Source organism: Mastacembelus armatus, chromosome 8 (assembly GCF_900324485.2).
Source record: "Mastacembelus armatus chromosome 8, fMasArm1.2, whole genome shotgun sequence".
Lineage (NCBI taxonomy): Eukaryota > Metazoa > Chordata > Actinopteri > Synbranchiformes > Mastacembelidae > Mastacembelus > Mastacembelus armatus.
Genome location: NC_046640.1, coordinates 20,621,834 through 20,639,762, shown reverse-complemented (window position 1 = coordinate 20,639,762; position 17,929 = coordinate 20,621,834). Strand labels below are relative to the sequence as shown.

Below are 17,929 nucleotides of genomic sequence, written 5' to 3'. Positions count from 1 at the left end.
CCTGGGCTGTCCCCTGGACTCAGTGAGGGAGGTGGGGGGACAGAAGGGTCCTGGCTAAACTAACATTTGTGCTGGACCATGAGTCTCACCCCCTGCAGGACGCCCTGCCTGCCCTGGAGAGCAGCTTCAGTGACAGACTGATCCACCCTTGCTGAGGGAAGGAAAGATTCCACAGGTCTTTCCCTCCTGCTGCTGTCAGACTCTACAATGAACATGACTAACACTGTACATTTGTCATCCATCTGCTTTAATCATGTCCAGTACTGTATTATAAGGTGAATCACCATCAGTGCAATATACTGTAGTCACTTTACCTGGTATTTATTTATTTATCCATATATGTCCATATACTTTACACACCCATAGGCACTTATAGTACACACTTATAGTTTTTGTAGCTTTATAGTTTTATTCCACTAAGTATTTTATTAATATGAATTTATTTATCTCACATCTTTGCTACTTCTGGCACTCTGCTGTGTACTTTGCTGTTTCAACAAGGCAATTTCCGCATTTTGGGACAAATAAAGGTTTTCTTATCTTATCTCATCATAAATCATATAAGATATTTTTTAGTAAGTTTTGTTATCATTGAACATGGCTGGCCTAGCTCTTTCCCCTGTTTTTAGTCTAAGCTAAGCAAAGATCAGACGTGGGCTAGAGTTACTTTCTCAAGCCTCATTAGTAACATGCAGTTTTATTACTTAATCTCAATAAGTAAAAACTAAAAATCAAGATGATCCAGTGAGCTGCCCTTCCTGACAAAGCACAAAAGCAGTTACAGACAAAATTACAAAGTATGCACCCACTTGGCCTGTTGAACGGGTTTGAGGAAACACCTCTGACATAGAAAACACTCTAAAACACAGACTGACATGCTCACAACAAACTGACACACACCCTCACCTTCATAATCATCAATCAGACTCCGCTTTGCAGAAGCTGTTACTCCAAAGGTAAAGCATTAAACTGTGTTTTTGGAAAAGCTCAGAGTTGCTTTAGTGTTGAGGTTGTTGTTTGGCATGTGGTGGTGATGGCTAAGGTTAGAATGAGTGCCCAGGGCATGAATGTCCTCATAACTTATAAATACGCAAAGTGCATTTAGAAGTCTGAATGACGTGTTTATCTTGTCTTTCAATGCTAATTTTAAATTTTTGCGAAAAAAGAACCAAACCAACCTCAGAAAGTTTTCTGTATTTTTGCTTCTTCTTTCTTCTTCTTCTGTTCCTTTCGGCTGCTCCCTTCAGGGGTCGCCACAGCGAATCATCTGCCTCCATTTAACCCTATCCTCTGTATCCTCCTTCACTACATCCAAGAACCTCCTCTTTGGTCTTCCTCTAGGCCTCCTTCCTGGCAGCTCTAACCTCAACGTCTTTTAACCAATGTGAAATATTTTCTGTATTTTTATGCTTTGGGAAAATCACCTTTAGGTGTCTTCAGACTAGATGACAGGGAAAGACACTGAGAGAAAGCAACAGCAGGAGGAGTAGGCATCCATGGCATCTGTGGCCTCACAGGTATGTAAACGCACCGGAGAATCCTCCAACATTCGAACAAACTGAATCAATAAATCAAGATAAAACAGACTAGAAATATAGAGGGCTGGTAAAAACTGAAGATTTTAGGAATCAGCTTGTTCCACTGTGTGTAAATATATGTTCTCTGTATTTTTAAAAGGATCTGGACCCTTAGGATATATATAATTGACAAGGATGTCCCTGGTTTTGTTACTATGTTGACGTGATTTCATCTGCTACCAATTAGACAATTCTATCTAAAGCTCTGACATGCATATGTCTGGTATGATTTCGACCCAAGCAGTAAGGTGTAAACTTTAGCAGAAAACTGGAGCACCTACACCTACAAACTGGACAAACCAGTAGTATGACCATGTGAATACAACAGCACACACTGTTTTGTTTCCGACACCTAAACCTTTAACTTAAGAAGTAAATACGGTTTTGCTGTGCATGTGAGCCTCCCTGTCAGAAGTCCACAAGATCTCAGTTCAGAATGTGGCTTCTCACTCAGTTTTCATGCTGCATTACAATCAGGCTTTTCTCATTTGAGACGCAGCATTTGTACCTGATCGTTTGATTACACATTACAGGAGGATCCCAGCATGTCTGCCAAAAATCCATCAGAACAAAGATGACTTACATTCTTTTTGACTTGTTTATCTTCGTTGAAGGGTGTGATATACTGCAGCATGTTTGTTGAGGTGTGACTGCGTATTTTTAAAATTATACTCCTGATGTCCTACACAGCAGAAATAGGCACAAAGGACCCTGTTTTGAAGATGCTTCCTTAGTCAAAATGTAGTTTTTCTTTATTTCAGCATTGTCAGTGTTGTGCCTAATCTGTCCACAACGGTTACATCTGCTCCTGTGCTGATTATTTAGTCACATGTGTTTGGGTTTAATGTTCTAACATTAGAAAGATAATTTTGTCACCGTTAAACGTCTTAGCTGCCCAACACCTCCAGGACGAACTACATGATGAATTCAATGGTCACCAGCACCTACAAAATCCTTGAACCTGCCTATGAAGACCCAAAACCAACCTATGAAGACCCAAAACCAACCGATGAAGACCCAAAACCAGCCTACGAAGACCCAAAACAAGTCTATGAATACCCCCAACCAACCAACAAAGACCCACAACCAGTCTATGAAGATTCAAAACCAGTCTACAAAGACCCCAAACTATCCCACGAACATCCACAACCAACCCACAAAGACCAACAACCAGCCTACGAAGATCCACAACCTGCTCATAAAGACCAACAACCATCCCATAAAGACCTACAGCCAATACTCGAAGACCACCAACCAACCCACAAAAACCCTCAACCAGCTGACAAAGACCAACAACCAGCCTACGAAGACCCACAACCTGCTCATAAAGACCAACAACCAGCCCATAAAGACCTACAGCCAATACTCGAAGACCACCAACCAACCCATTATGACCTACAACCAACCCACGAAGACCAACAACCAGCCTATGAAGACCCACAACCAGCTCATAAAGACCAACAACCAACCCATAACGACCTACAACCAACCCATGAAGACCAACAAGCTCATAAAGACCTAGAACCAACCCACAAAGAACAACCAACCCACGAAGTCCCACAACAAAGCCATGAAGACCAAGAACCAATCTACGAAGACATCGATGCACTCATGGTAAAAACAGAATTCCAAAAAAGTCCTAGTGCAGGTGGACTTACTATGATTAGCCTGGGGTACATTTAAAGCTGAGGTGTGTTTGTGAGATAATATCTTCACTTTTAATGCATTACTACAATTTTATTACATTCACATGTGTCTTTTTGTCAGCTGGACGGAAGCCAGTCAGAGGTTCAAGACAAGCCTATACCTTGTCCCAGGTCTAAAATGAAATCAAAACCCAGAAGCAATAACATAAACGACGACACTGGTGGCTCTGCAGACGAAGCGACTAATACCCCTAATGTGGTGGTGAGTTCAGCAGCTCTAACATTCAATTTAGAAAAAGCCCATATTCACATTTTAATCTTCCTTTTTTTTCACCAGACTTCCCGAAATAAAGAACGCCCTGCTCGTCCTCCTCCACCAAAGAGTATATATGTGTCGCATAGAGCACAGAATCCCCCTCCCCGACCTGAACGCCCCCCTCCACCTATTTATTTTGGCAAAATAACTCCGGGAGCAGAAGATAAGGTGAAGTCTAATATTTCAGTACAATATTTTCACATTTCAGTTTACTGAAACACATCTGAAAGTGATTGGCAAACATTTCTATGCATAAAAGCTTGTTAATGTATCATGTTTTGCTTCACGAAGGTCACAGACAGTCCAGGCAGTCCAAACAAACCTGCAGTTCCACCTCGACCAGCAGCTCCGTCCTCCATTCCCTCCTCTGTGTATGACTCCTCCCCTTCCCAGGTATGAGAGCCACAACAGAGCTGACAACCACAGGTTATGAGGCGTGCATATACAGGTGGCAAAACAACAACAGAAGGTGCAGAAACATGTTTATTATGTTGTCATGAATCAGATCAGATACAAAAGACTTCACCCTCACTTTGAGTCACATTTAACACTGTTCAGTCGGCATGATCTGTAGAGTTTAGCAGGGCCCAGAACGTGTACCTGAGGAACACATCAGCTTCACCGTCAATGCACCAAATGAATTCAACTCTTTGAACGACATCAGAACAGTTGTTGGGTTGGTCTGTCTCCAGACAGAGAAACAGAGATGATTAGTATCAATTCTACACTTTTCAGTGATTTGGCCTTTTCTATTTAGTAGTTTGGCAGAACAAAAACCAAATGTTTTAGAACTTAGGGCACCCTGGTTGATTAATGGTATCATCCAACATCCAGAGTTTGATTCCTTTTGCAGGTTTCTTTCGCCCTGTGTTTCCTGATCGTCAAATAAAGTCCAAAAATACCAAAAAAAAAAAAAAAAAAAAGAAGAAAAAAGAAAAACATGTTTGGGACCTGTCCTGCATCTTAATTACATATTTATATTCAACATTCCCATTATTATGGTTAGTATTCGTGGGTTTTTAAATGTGATACCGCTGATTTTACAAACTTTTGACTAACACAAGACTAAGAGTGTACATTTACTCTTGCAGCTCTTGGAGGTTGCACTGAGACCCAGTGGAGCTAAATATCATAAAGCTGATAGAACATTTACCTTGTTCACCATCTTAACAGAGTCACAAACCATTTTTAGTCAGAAACCACAGTACATGGTGTTTAAATGTTGGTACTGGTGCCAAATGTAACAGGGAGGAGGACATAAACCTTTCACTCGAGACCACAAAGTCAGTTGGACTCATCCCATGGACCAGGGCTGGGCAGCCCATGTTCCTTGTGGGCCACTCTCCTGTTTGTTTTCCAACTATCACTGCACTACCCACTGCTGAATACCTGCATCAGGTGTGTTCAGCCAATCAGCAGTGGGCAGGGTGAGGATAGCTGGGAACTCCATATTTTTGTCTCTGACAGATAATACCACCACCACCCCCATTCCACCCACCAGCACAGCCATCAGTAGAACCAAAGTACATTGAGCTAGACGATCATCCCTACCTGGAAATTCTACCTGCAGAAGAGGATAAGAAAGAGGATAAGAAAGAGGATAAGAAAACGGTGAGAGTGAACGTCACACGCTGTATGACAGACACATTAAAGCTGAGCACATTTTCATTTATTTCTCATCTATTTATCTGTTTCTATTAAACATTGACCAGACACAAGTGGAGCCAGTGTCTTCTTCCAGGTCAGGCTACCACAGCAACCGCTCCTCTTCATATCAACAGACCACAGATGTAAGGTTTACTCCTCTCGTTGCAGTTAAACTGCATTTGGCACAGTTTGATTAAGTACTATTTTTGATTAGGGTTGTTTCAGAGGATTAGGTCTTTTTATTGCCCAATTTCCATTTTTTATAAACTGCAAACCAAAACACAATGACAGGACTGTGGTCTGTTTTCCTCAGGACATCAATGGGATGTTGAGATGGTTGAAAAAAGTGTCAAGTAAGTATAGATTTTATTTTCTAGGTTTATATTGTCATTACAGGAGAAGCAACTAACGTGGGTGGGATTCATATATTTATTTACTTATTGTCTCATAATAATTTCTATTAATTAATTTTTAAAGAAATTTGCAATAAATAAATAAATCTGTAACAATGAATAAGAACGTGACTATCCTCAGTAACTGTCATTCCAACAGGACCTGATTACATGAGTCCGTCAGTGTATGGCCTCAGTATAGAAGAGGAAATCAGGTAACATCACTGGAACTAACATGAATTCTTTCTTGAGAACTGAGAAGAATATTTTAGATTCGTGTTAGAATATTTCTATACGTTTGAAGTATATTTTAAGAAATATTCGTTCAGAATATGCATGTGGTTTGTTGATCACCTGCAGTTTTACAACATGTCCTGTCTCGTTCCCTGTGCAGATCATTTAATCAGAGAGCCATGAATGTGAGCAAGGCCCTGCGTCTCTACAACCTTCTCATGCTGAAACGCGCCGAGAGCCTGCGGATCAACATCACAGAGTTCAATGCCATTTCTGATAGCTTGGACAAGATAGAGAAGAAGACCAAGACCATGGACATTGCTGGAGGCACCGCAGGGGCTGTGGGCGGGGTGACGGCAGTGGTGGGCATCGCCTTGGCTCCTATGACCTTTGGCGCCTCACTGATTGCTACGGCGGTTGGTGCAGGAATGGTGGCCTCTGCTGGGGGTATGACCGCCCACACTGCCAAGGCCAAGAAGAAGATCGTGAACAGGATAACAGTTGAGAAACTAGCATACGAATACAAGGCAAGTGTTGCTGACTTGGAACATTGTCTGGATTATATCCTCTCTGGGATGAATGAGCTGCGAAGGCATGACATTGCCAGATTACAGAGGGCAGGGGCCCAGCAGGACGCACTGAAGATGGCACATCTGTCACAGTCTGTGTTTAGTAGCATTATGGTTGATAATGGTAGGACATCTGTTGCACACACAGGGGGGATGTCATCTGAGAGACTGGTTTGTGCTTTCATTGACGAAATGGATCAGTATTTTACAGGACTGGACGGTCTGAAGCTGAGGAACTCAGTAAAAAGCAAGTTTTCAGGTAGGGTTCGCCTGCTGGCTAAAAATCTGCAGGATGAACTGGACCGCCTGAATCGTATGTGGGAATTGTTTTACTGAGTTATTATGTGTGTCTGTTTGTACAGTCAGGTCCAATATTTTTGTAATTGTGCCTCTGTACACCATCACAATGCATTTGAAATGGAGCAGTCGTGACGTTGTTGAATTGTGGTCTTTCAGCTTTAATTCAGCTTAAACTGTTAAGGAACTTTTATTTCATCTGACCAACCCAGCTGAGCGTGTTTTTGGTACTGAAGACAAACATGAAAAATTACAAACAATCAAGAACATCAGGCCTGGAAACCATCTCAAGGGAGGAGATTTGGTGCTTCAAACTTCAGGCTGTCACTGACTGCAAAACATTTGCATCCAAATAGACTATTGAAAATAATATTTTTATGTTAGTGTGTCCATTTTCTTTTGAGCCCTAATGTATAAGAGTTATTGCAATATTTTTTTTGTTAAATCCCTTTAATTAAAGCTGAAAGCCTACACTTCAACAACACACTTGACGACTTCATTTCAGCCCCATTGTACCAGTATAAGCAGGCAAAGTTATAAAAATTGTCATGGTCCAAATGCAAAATGACTGGACTGTGTGTGTTTGTGTAAAAGAGAGAAATATCTTTTTTTAAAGTTTAATTTATACAGTTATTAAAGTACTTATGTGTCACTTATACATTAAATAACATTTTAACAGTTGTTTGATTTACTAAAGCCAGTATTTAAAGGTCATTCAAGATTGTAGTTAGATTAACAATTGTAATTGTCATCAATAAAACCAATAACTCTCATAATAAAAAATAATAAATCCTGTATTAATAAACAACACTGTGTTAAAGTTTAACGGGCTACCAGGGATTACTTTTTCCGATAACAGTAGACAATGCATGATAACAAACATTGGCGGAGTGATACTGTGCGCCATGCGGAAGGACACCTCCAGCCCTAGCTTTAGCTGCATATTAGCACCGCACCACACCTTGCGCCATTTTCCTTCCCGGAGACCGAAGAGACGAAGCTACAGATTGTCGGACATCGGTGTTTTGGCCGAAATGGCAGTGTAAAAGTGCAGCGACTCAGCAGCAGCCAGCCAAACAGTGCATCCAGCCAGTGCACTGAGTCTTTTCTAACTCAGCAAAATGTCGTGAGTATCGTTTTTTAGTTATTTTCGGTGGATGACAGCTGTCGGGCCTGTCGTCGCCACGCGCCTCGACATCAAGACTTTAAATCTAAAACAAACACATTTTATTTCAGATTAATTTTAGTATTTGCTACATATACTGGGTTGTCGAGTAGGTGGGGGGAAAAATTATATTAAAATAAAGGATTTTACCGAGATGATGAAACACGTGCTGTTTATATGAAATGGATCATGTTGGTGCTTTGGGCCTAGATGGTCTCAGCGCTTTTTATCGAGTCCAAAGTCCAGAACCGTGTCCTACATTTGTGTCAAACTGTATCGCCATAACTGTGTTTTGTGCCGACGTGGCGGGCAGAAAATGGGCCGGTTCCTCTTCGGGTCAAAATGGCGCCTGTACGTAGGCGGCATAAGAACAAAAGTGCGGTTGTCGGCGGGGAGGGAGGGTGGCAGACTCTGGGCCCCCGTTAATAAACACGTCAGAGTCACAAGACTGGGCGGAAACACGTGATGCAGCAGGTGCATTGCAGCAGTAGGGGCAGTGTTGCTCCAAACATGGTTCATTAGAACCGGATCAGGGTTTTCACATTGCGTTTGTGAAGTAGTTCAGTTTGTAAGGTGGTTGAGAGGAGCTCCACCTTTACCAGCTACAACATTAAAATAGACAACACACTAATTCAGTAATAATTATAACCCAGTATGGTAAAAACAAATGTGCAGTGTGTCATTCTGCAGATTTCCTTAAGGATGTTTGCATGACTCTGCACATCTGTCCTGTTGCTAGAATCCAGATCTTAAATAGGTTTTATTCATAATTCTGTTTTCTATAATATCAGTGTCATAAATGTTCTGTGCCTTCTCCTTTCTCAGGTCCTACGTGGAAACCATCAACACTGCTGCATTCGACAGCATAAAAGAATTCGACGCTCTCCTAGCACTGTCACGCCCTCCGTTTGTGACCAACAACAGCCACTATGACCATGATGATGACAAACTCACAGTTTGGCCTGGAAGACATGGAGGCCCTTCTCTGGGAGCCTTCCTCTCCCATGGCTGACGCCATGGGCTCTCTGTTTTTTTACCCTGACCAAGAACAACAACAGGAAGGAGGGGGAACCTCAATGGAGGCGCGCACTTCACCTGTGTCACCCCTTGCCTCCTCATCACTGTCTTCCTCCTCTCCTCCTCCCTTCTACTCTCCTCCTCCCTCGCCGCCGGCTCTTGTCATCCATGGGGACAAGGCTGGGTTTGAGACTGATCTGCTCCCTGTCCCCTGTTTGGACCACCCTAGTCAGCTGAGTTGTAGCCAGACTGTGTCAGATGACAGCAAAGGTAATGTCTGCAAATGAATGTCCACTGCCAATAATCATTAATCAGACTTTCTGCAAATTTGATATTTTAAAAGGTTTTCGGGCACAGGTGCTGCTATAACTGAATAAAAGCTGTCATACATGGGGTGTTGATGTAGACCTTTTTTTGCTTCCACAGAGGATACATTCAGTGACCTGGACTGGATGGCTGAGAGGATGGACCTGAGAGAGTTTGACCTGGACTCTCTGATTGGCTCCTGCAGTCCTACCGAGGAGTCCACCAGCTCTCCAGAAGACCTCCTGGCCTCCCTGGATTGCCCCATGGAACTTGACTCCCTCCCAATGCCCATTCTCTCAACTCCAGCACTTCCGAATCTTTCAACTCCTCCTTCTCCTCCAAGTATACCTCCCCCTAGCCTTCCCTCCGTCTGTCCAGATCCTTCAGAGGATGAGTCTGAATCCTTTGTTGATGAGCAGGAGGCCCCCTCTTCTCCCCCCTGTGTCCCAGACCCACAAGAGGAACTTGAAATCAAATCTGAGGCTACTTCCCTGGACCCGTCATCCCCATTGGTTGATTCTCCTTCCTCCCCAGCCTACACCCTGGACCTGGGCAGTGAGGTGGACGTCTCGGAGAGTGAGGAGAAGCCAGTGGTCGCTGCTGTGGTCCCTCAGGTCTCGAGGCTTGTACTCTCCCTTTCACCAACACGCATTGTCCTTGTGCTGGCTCCCAAAGACGAAGTTGGGATCACTACCACTACTGTAACTACTACATCAGAGGTTGTTCATTCCTCCCCTCCTGTTTCCCCCTCACAAAAGCCCTCCAGAAGCAGGCCGTACCCTGAGCCCAAATACAAAGCCAGTCCAGCTTCTCCTGGTGCCACAGATGTTAAGGTTAAATCACTGCAGGGTGCAGGTGGAGGTGACAGGGCAGCTCTGAAAGCGCCAAAGGACAAAAAACAGAAGAAGATGGAGCAGAATAAGACAGCGGCCACACGTTACAGGCAGAAGAAGAGGGCTGAGCAGGAAGCACTTAGTACAGAGTATGCACTGTTGGAGCGGAAGAACGTAGAGCTGAATGAGAAGGCAGAAAGCATGGCCAGGGAGATTGAGTACCTGAAAGAGCTGATGGAGGAGGTCCGCACAGCCAGGCTCAAAAAAGGCCTGAATGCTGACCCCTAGCGTTTGGACCTACCAGTGGCAGGATGTGTGTAACAGGAAGTGGATTATTTGCAACAAAGCTCAGCAACTTTTACTTATTTGAAGTGTCAGTATATTGGAATAATTCATTTTTAAATATCTAACACTGATTATTAAATATAAAATGTATGTTTAGCATACTCATTCAGTATATCACCTTGTCTGCTCTTTATGATGTTTTCATATATAAACCTCAGTAAGTTGTCTTTTAAAATGGTAAAACGTGTATATTTGTGTAATATATAGTAAATATGGTGCATAGTATAATCTCACCAACTGTGTCATCAGTCTCAATAAAGAGTCTTAAACCAAAGTGTCGTCACTGTGATTATTTATTAAAGTGTTGGTGTGTTGAATTATCCTTTAAGTGAAAATAAGTAAATACAAGCAGCAACCAGACATGAAAACTGGACTTTCTTCAACTCAGCTTTGTTCTAAATACTTTTTTATTTCATGTGCAATATGAGTTATAAAAGTTAAATAGCATGTGGAGCGTTTGGGGTTTTTTAATAATCAGTATTCAGTTACTCAGATGTCACAAATTAAAACCATATTGGTAGCCAACTTTAAACCTCTTCCTGCGGGGGGTTCTGAGATGATGTGAGCTGTTTTACATAGATCAAGCTGCAGATACTCAATGATTAAATCGGGATATGTGGATTTTAATTTTTGCTTTGGATCCTTGTCCTGTTGCAGAAGTTTGTGTATCCTCAGTGTTTCCTTGGTGGCTGCCACTGGGTCCTATTGATAATTCTTGACCTTATGTACAAGCCCTAACAAGTCAGAGCTGAATGAAGTTATGAGGCTTAACTAGTAGAGCGCCCAGACCTTTGCACAATTAGTTTAATTTTTGTGTAAAGTAATTCAAAGTAGATGCAGTCTAGTCTGTTTGCTGCTGTAGATTTACTTCAGAAAGGCTTTTCAGAATTTAACTGCTCCAAACACTTTTTTTCTGATGGTACGTTACAAGGAGCCTGCATATGTCCAAGGATAATGGAGGCCGCCTGACCAGCTGTGTGCTGCACACACATTTAATCAACTGACAGTCATGTGAGCTTCCATGTAATAGGGGCACAATTTTGCCAGGAAAATGATTCCCTGTGTGTTTAGTCCCTCTGCTGCTCACTAAATGAAGACATTTGAGTACAATACTCTGATATACGTGTAATAGCTTCAATAATATTTCCAAGACAAACGTGTGCATTCATCTTACAAATAGTCCTATGTGTGCGCATTTAGTTGGTCCAGGCTTTCGTCCAGGACTCTTAGTGACAGTATGTCTGGAGGCATGCCAAAGTCAAGATGGTGCAGAGCTACTTACAAGAAGAAGAACATTTCCTCCAGGAAAGCCTAACTCTCTGTGGATGCTGTTCATGTAATAGCCATTTTCACCGCTCACATTTGAAAGCTATAATAAATAAGCAGTGTATGAGCGTAGCATAGTTTGGTAGTTCAGATTAAGGTTGAAACATGGGAATTATGTGTATGTGGTGTCTGACGTTGGCAAAAAAAATCTGCTTACTACAGTGCCACCTTGTGACAAGTCTGCACAATCACTACATGTCTGACAGGACAGGACTGCAGTCCACCAGAAAAAACAAAACACATAACAGACTGGAAAAAAAAGAGTTAAATAATAGGATGAGAGGCAAAAATACACAACGATCTATCCACACCTTTTATTGTTGTCTGAGAATGGACAAAGTACTGGAGATGCAATCGCCATTTTAGGAAGGACCACACAGGAATTAACATCACTTTGGCTACAGTGAAGTGTTGCACAGTGCAAAGTGTGCTGCCTACAGCCTACGACGTAACACTGTAAATATACACTGCACATACAATATACTGGCAGGTGGAGCGGGACTCTGAGAGTCTGAATGAATGTTTGAAACATACTGTAAGGTCATGCTTGTCACACTAAGTGCTGTGGCAGCCTACGTCACTAGATGAAGCACAGAGTCAGTACAGCAGTGAAGAAGCAGTGTCAGGGTTTCTTTTACAGGCTACGTCATATAAAATTCACCTTCACAGCATGGCAGTGGTATCGGTCACAGATTATACAGTATATGCTTTTATTTGAGTGTGAATTTTGAATGTTTTTCTTTTTTGCAGTTGTAAAGGTAGAGGCTTGTGACGTTATACCAGAAAGTCACATAGCTCAAGCAAGAGTCTGAGGAGTAAAAAGTGAGGTCGCCTTCAGCTCTGCAGGCACTGGTTTATCTGCATGCGCTGCCTTAACATGCCTCTGAGAGCTGATTATATATAATTCATTTTTTTAAACCATCACTGTGGATGTCAGGAACAGCTTTCTCATCGATGTAGAAAAAGGTAGTAAAAGCCCTGTGTTAGCTTGAATGGTTCATGAGGTTATGTTGTTTCTGTAGCATGCAAAAGCTTGATGTAGCCTATAGGATACTGCCCTCCTGCAGGGCTGCACTCCTACTCTCACGCTTTGATGCTGAGGCACGTAGCTGAATCTACCTTGTCGATAAATGCACTGGATCAGGACCATGAACGGCGAAGCAGTGGGAGCCCAGGCTGCTCTGCAGGGATCTGAGTCTGCACATAGTTTCGGTACAGTCTTTCCTATCAGTTTCAGAGCTCCTCTGGAGCGTCAACGCTACAGTAAAGGTGGGACAAAATATAGATCTACTACTTTGCTCTTTCATAATCATTTTTAGTGTGAGAGACATAAAGAAACTGGTTACAGCCAAAGTGCAAACCCTGCATCGCTTTTAGTTCCAGTAACACAGAAAGAAACTTAGTGTGTGAGTGTGCAGTTTTGGAATAAGCATTAATTATTGTTTATGTACAAAAGCCACATCTTGCTCTGGAGGAATCAATTCAAATCTGACTTCCTGACATGTCTCATGTTATGCAGGTTCCATTATGATGTTTTGTCATTTGGTACATGATTATCTTGTAAAATCCATCCAAAACACACATAGAGGTATTCTTTTTAGTTTAACAATAACCAAGAGTGAAAAAGTTGCTGCAGACGTGAGTCCTCCCCCCAAACTTTACCCTTTGGGTTTGATGTTACACTCACACTTAACAGTGCACAATGACGAGTAATGCTTTACTCTGCAGTGTTGAAACAGGGTCTCTTTAGCAGCAGCTGATTTCTGTGAACATGCTCATTATCAGGGACTGAGCTCTGGGTCCTTGAAGCAAATGCAGAACTTTTCTCCTCCTTGTTGGGTTTGTTGTTTTGAACAGTCAGTCTTTGTTCACAGTTAGTTCAGGTTCAGCTTCGCTGACTGATCAGTGAGTTTGTTCTTTGCCTTTCTAACTGAGACTCCTGTTCCAATCCTTGTTGTTTTTCCTACAACTCTTCAGAGTTGGAGAGGAATATCTAGATGAGGTTGGAGTTACATGAGGTGATGTTTGGGCCTGTTAAAGGCTGAGAAGCTGGATCCCTTTTCTTTATTTGTGTTACTGCAGCTGGCATCCTCGACAGTCGTCCTCAGGCTCTGTGTTGTCAGAAGAGTAGGAGCTCTCCTCGCTCACTGTCAAATGCAACACAATATATCATACAGACATATGTTTAAGTTTATGTTATGGTCATTTAACACTAATTAACTTTAAAAAATAGATGCTGAAAATAAAACTGTGACTTACACCACTCTTCCTGTATGGGGAGAAAGGCCTTGTCGCCATTCTCCCTGATCATCTCCTCTATCTTATCCAGGAGGACGGACACGCTCCTGTCTTTGCCCGGGGTCTTACTGTCCAGGACGTGGTAATAGTTCCCACAGTATTCGAGTAGTCTTTGCAGCTCCCGCCCACCTCGAAGAATGTGCTCTTCAATGGGCGTGCGGCCCAGCCAATCACCACAGCTGAAGAGCACCATGGTGTGGAGGCACGCACTGTCACCAAACAGAGTCTCTATGTGAGCCAGGAGTGTTCGCCTCTTCCTGGCCGTGAGGGACGAGACGACGGGGAGGACCAGCAGCAGGGTGTGGGGTCCAGGTCGCAGGAGGGCAGCGCCGCGCTGGGATTCCTGGCGGATGCGCTTTGGGGTTCGCCTCACTGAGAACCAGTCCCATCCAGGGGTGTCGACGATGGTGACCCGGCGACCACATACGAGCGCTTGTCTCCTCAGGCACAGCTCAGTCTCTTGGCCCGACTCAAAGTAACGACGACCCAGGATAGAGTTCCCCACTGAGCTCTTTCCAACGCCCTTCCAGCCCAACAGCAGTAGCCTCAATTCTGTGCAGGATGACAAAGAAAGAGACGGATGAAGAAATGAAACAGGCCAGTAGGAATAAAAGCACAGAAAGTACCGATGGACCAGAAGTGAATAAGAAATTTCCTACACCTCCAATTCTGGCCTGTTGTTTTTCCACAAACAGCATCATGACACATGTGCACTCATCCTTCTCCTGCTCTGCATGACTCACTCACTTATACACTCACACACACACGCCCGACACGCTCGTACCTCTGGGAGGTCCGCCGATCATCTGCTCCCTCTGCCTCGCGTGCTCCTCCATCCTCATCCTCTCTTCTTCAAGAGCTCTCCTGGCCTGCTCCTCCTCCAGTAAAATCAACTCATTCACCTCGAAGTACCAGCCTGCATTGCAGCAACAACAATTTATTCAGGCAACTGGTTTCAAATTCTACTAAACTATTTGCATTAATAATGCAATAATTGAATTTAGAGCTGCAGAAAGGAAGGATCCTCTGCATACGCTAATATTGTCTGGGTTTCACAGCACAAAATGCAGAAATCTTATGAACCTTGGTTGTCAGTGATCATCTCCTCCACCTTTTCCATCAGCTCGGGAACCTGTGTGTTATCCTCTGTCTCCTTCCGAGTGTTATCAAAAGCATGGTACCTGCAGAGTGGAAAGCACATTTTTAAAGGGCCACTCCACCAATTTTACACCTGAGGTTCAGTTTAGCCATCGTGACAACGCCCAGTCAGATGCTATCAGGTAGTTGGAACCATAAATCAGGCCGAGCGAGGACGTCTCAGCCTCTGCAGCATTGTTCTCATTGTTCTACCACTTCAGTCAGTGCAAACAGGATTTGATAGTTTAATGAAAGATCAGATGTGTGTCAGGATGGGCAACTTATAGGTAAATAAATGAAAATCAATGCAACAAATCCAGAAAATTGTCTTTTTTTATTCCACTGCTCTTCTCTGTTCACATTAGTTTGAAATGTAAACAGCTTCCCTGTGTGAAACCAGTGGAGCCTACTGGTTTTGCCTACTGGACTGCAGCTGCACTGATTCAGTATCTGTGATTTTGCTGGGATTGATGTTCATTTGTTTAAAGATGAATCTTATGAAATCAAAGAGAGAAAAGCGCAGGCGTCCTACCTGCTTCCACATCTCTCCACCAGCCACTGCAGGGCGTCCCCTGTGTTTGCTATGTGCTCCTCGATGAAGACACCTTTGGGCAGCTTGTCCACCCCAGTGAAGAGCACCATAGAGTACCTCCAGGTCCCTCCACCGAGGGCACCCAGCTGATCCTCTGCGGCCCTCCTCTGGGTGTCGGTGAAAGGCTGGGTGACTGAGACCACAAGCAGAATGGCGTGGGGTCCCGGAGGGCAGAGAATGGCCCCCATGCATGGCCCCTCACTGTCCAAGCTCGGCGGGGGCCGGGGCGGACTGTCTGACTCCGCACCAGCGCTGTCATTGTTCTCACCATCCGTGTCGTCGTCCGGGTCACTGGGGATGGCCCACGGTGGGGTGTCGACCACTGTGACCCGTCGCCCGTAGATCTCCGTCTGGCCCACGTTACTGTGGGTTGTCTCTGTCCCAGCGTCAAACACCTTGTCCCCCAGGATGGTGTTGGCGGTGGAGGTCTTACCAGACTGTGGGCCCCCCAGGATCAACAGTCTGCGCTCAGGGGGGTGGCGGCCTCTGTGGTCACCTGTTGAAACACAGACAGATTGAAGGATGGCTTATTGATTTTAGTGGTACCTGCAGCAGGAAATTATTCTGCTTGAATGATTCTGTCTTTTCTTGTCCCCAAGGTGCTTTTGCAGATGAGGACACATCTGTATTCTTTCCACAGTGATATATACCCTTCTACTCATGCACTCTGCCTCCCCTGTTTCTGTCCCCCTCCTTAGATTTCCCCTGTGTCCTCTTATCCGAGCTCTTCGCTACCTTAAACCTCTTCTCCTTTATTGCCTCCTCTTTCATTCTTGTTCTTACCCCCTTCTCTCCCCCCTTCTCTCCACCTCCCAGCATGCCTCCTGTTTGTTTTCCTCTGTCCTTTGGAAAAAGTGGGTCAGAGAGGAGAAACTTGGGCAGCTTCCAGACAGAATGGTATGCGGGACACATTATGATTTAGTTAAAGTAAAAGTTACTTAATTACAGAAGTGAAAAAATATTTAGGTGGAACAGCATCACAGAGGAATATGAATACTGAGGAGGCGGTGAGAGGAATAATGTCTTTTGTGTGACGATGTCGGGGGGGGGGGTCTACAGGGCTGAGAAAGACAATTATTGGTTTACTCACGGCTGCTGATACTTTCCATGTGAGTTGCTAAACACAGAAAGTTGAGTCGAGCAACAGTTTTCCTCTGTCGTGGATGTTTAGTCCAGAAGTGAGATGGCACTGAGAGTTTCCCCTGTGAGTGAATGAATGGGGATGATGGGGAACCTGGGGCGAGGTGTGCTGCAAAGGATGAAAACCCACTCACCAGAGTCAGAGGCAGAGGACACAGCAGCCATCTTGTGTGTAGAACCTCTGGCTTCCTCCTCCTCAGTCCCCCTCCTCCTTCTCCTTCTTGCCTCCACGGTGGATTCCTCTTCCTCCTCTCTTCAGAAAGCGATGGATTTTGAGTGGCGTGCAAAACGCTGACAGCTCAAATGTTTCTTGGCTCTCTCTTTCACCCTTACCCTCATTGTACTGCAGTGAAACTCACACTGTCTACTGCACCCGGTGCCCACCTTCCTCTCATCACACCTCCTCTGCCATTCAACCTTTCCTCTTCTATTTTTAATCTAATATCTCCCACACCCCCTCGCCCCTGCCTCCTCTGTAGCTTCTCTCCCCTTCTCCTCCGTTTGTCTTATCTATCTGCCCGAGCAGAGGGGAGAGACTGTGCAATGCAGGAAACTGGAAGCCAAATCCACCCCTGCTGCAGCGGTTCCAGGAAGATGTCTCGTCATTTTGTTGAGGCAAAACAGAAGAAGCTGTTCCTCCCACTCGCTCGTATCACACAGCAGAGGCAGCAGCAGCATCAGTGGCACTGTATGCAGACTGCAGTCAGGACGGAGAGAGAGAGAGAGAGAGAGAGAGAGAGAGAGAGAGAGAGAGGAGAGAGAGAGAGAGAGAGCACTCTGATCTGTTTACAGCTGGATGTATTCCCCAGCTGCTGCACAAACACAACTATTTAGATGATGCCTGCAGACAAAAATGCTATGAAGCAGGGAGGGCGTGTGTGCACTGCACGAATATATTTAAATATTGATGTAAGACACACAACCCGGGTTACATAATACATAACACATACAATCTCCTGTAAACAGCAGTAACGTTACGATGTGGTTGCATTGAATTTAAATGCGTTGTCACCTCAGTGTGGGTCAGTGTGGAAGGATCCCTTGTGTGGAGCAGGATATTTGTATGAGCCACCCTGAATGTCTGAGCTCATC

General features: G+C 44.1%; 3 protein-coding genes and 1 long non-coding RNA gene across 4 annotated transcripts; 2 read left to right on the top strand and 2 right to left on the bottom strand.

The window, feature by feature from the left end:
• The first annotated feature begins 874 nt into the window (after positions 1 to 874).
• LOC113141228 (titin-like) lies at positions 875 to 7,223 on the top strand. Its single transcript, XM_026325506.2, has 11 exons — positions 875 to 956; positions 1,431 to 1,517; positions 2,469 to 3,191; positions 3,345 to 3,485; positions 3,561 to 3,707; positions 3,831 to 3,932; positions 5,007 to 5,150; positions 5,252 to 5,329; positions 5,500 to 5,539; positions 5,739 to 5,793; positions 5,973 to 7,223. Exons 2-11 carry the CDS (start codon positions 1,497 to 1,499, stop codon positions 6,715 to 6,717), a joined length of 2,196 nt encoding a protein of 731 aa, XP_026181291.1. The 5' UTR covers positions 875 to 956; positions 1,431 to 1,496; the 3' UTR covers positions 6,718 to 7,223.
• A 412-nt stretch (positions 7,224 to 7,635) lies between these two features.
• On the top strand, positions 7,636 to 10,619 carry atf4b (activating transcription factor 4b). Its single transcript, XM_026325507.2, has 3 exons — positions 7,636 to 7,804; positions 8,669 to 9,130; positions 9,287 to 10,619. The coding sequence occupies exons 2-3, from the start codon at positions 8,773 to 8,775 to the stop codon at positions 10,285 to 10,287; spliced, it is 1,359 nt and encodes a 452-aa protein (XP_026181292.1). The 5' UTR covers positions 7,636 to 7,804; positions 8,669 to 8,772; the 3' UTR covers positions 10,288 to 10,619.
• On the bottom strand, positions 7,664 to 8,193 carry LOC117152680 (uncharacterized). The gene is made up of 2 exons (XR_004463138.1): positions 7,994 to 8,193; positions 7,664 to 7,889 (listed from the first exon to the last, which is right to left on the bottom strand). It is a non-coding gene; the product is annotated as an uncharacterized LOC117152680 (long non-coding RNA).
• A 1,551-nt stretch (positions 10,620 to 12,170) lies between the features above and the next one.
• Positions 12,171 to 17,509, bottom strand: LOC113141159 (GTPase IMAP family member 8). The gene is made up of 6 exons (XM_026325399.1): positions 16,972 to 17,509; positions 15,638 to 16,193; positions 15,052 to 15,149; positions 14,753 to 14,884; positions 13,930 to 14,520; positions 12,171 to 13,817 (listed from the first exon to the last, which is right to left on the bottom strand). The coding sequence occupies exons 1-6, from the start codon at positions 17,000 to 17,002 to the stop codon at positions 13,744 to 13,746; spliced, it is 1,482 nt and encodes a 493-aa protein (XP_026181184.1). The 5' UTR covers positions 17,003 to 17,509; the 3' UTR covers positions 12,171 to 13,743.
• Between the last annotated feature and the right edge of the window lie 420 nt (positions 17,510 to 17,929).

Coding starts and splice junctions, on each gene's coding strand:
- LOC113141228 (XM_026325506.2), top strand. CDS start 1,497: ATGGCATCTGTGGCCTCACAG. Junction 5,330..5,499: donor CATATCAACAGACCACAGAT/GTAAGGTTTACT, acceptor TGTTTTCCTCAG/GACATCAATGGGATGTTGAG. Junction 5,540..5,738: donor ATGGTTGAAAAAAGTGTCAA/GTAAGTATAGAT, acceptor TCATTCCAACAG/GACCTGATTACATGAGTCCG.
- atf4b (XM_026325507.2), top strand. CDS start 8,773: ATGACCATGATGATGACAAACTCACAGTTTGGCCTGGAAGACATGGAG. Junction 9,131..9,286: donor TGTGTCAGATGACAGCAAAG/GTAATGTCTGCA, acceptor TTGCTTCCACAG/AGGATACATTCAGTGACCTG.
- LOC113141159 (XM_026325399.1), bottom strand. CDS start 17,002: ATGGCTGCTGTGTCCTCTGCCTCTGACTCTG. Junction 15,150..15,637: donor GTGGAGAGATGTGGAAGCAG/GTAGGACGCCTG, acceptor TCCACTCTGCAG/GTACCATGCTTTTGATAACA. Junction 14,521..14,752: donor GATCGGCGGACCTCCCAGAG/GTACGAGCGTGT, acceptor CATCCTGCACAG/AATTGAGGCTACTGCTGTTG.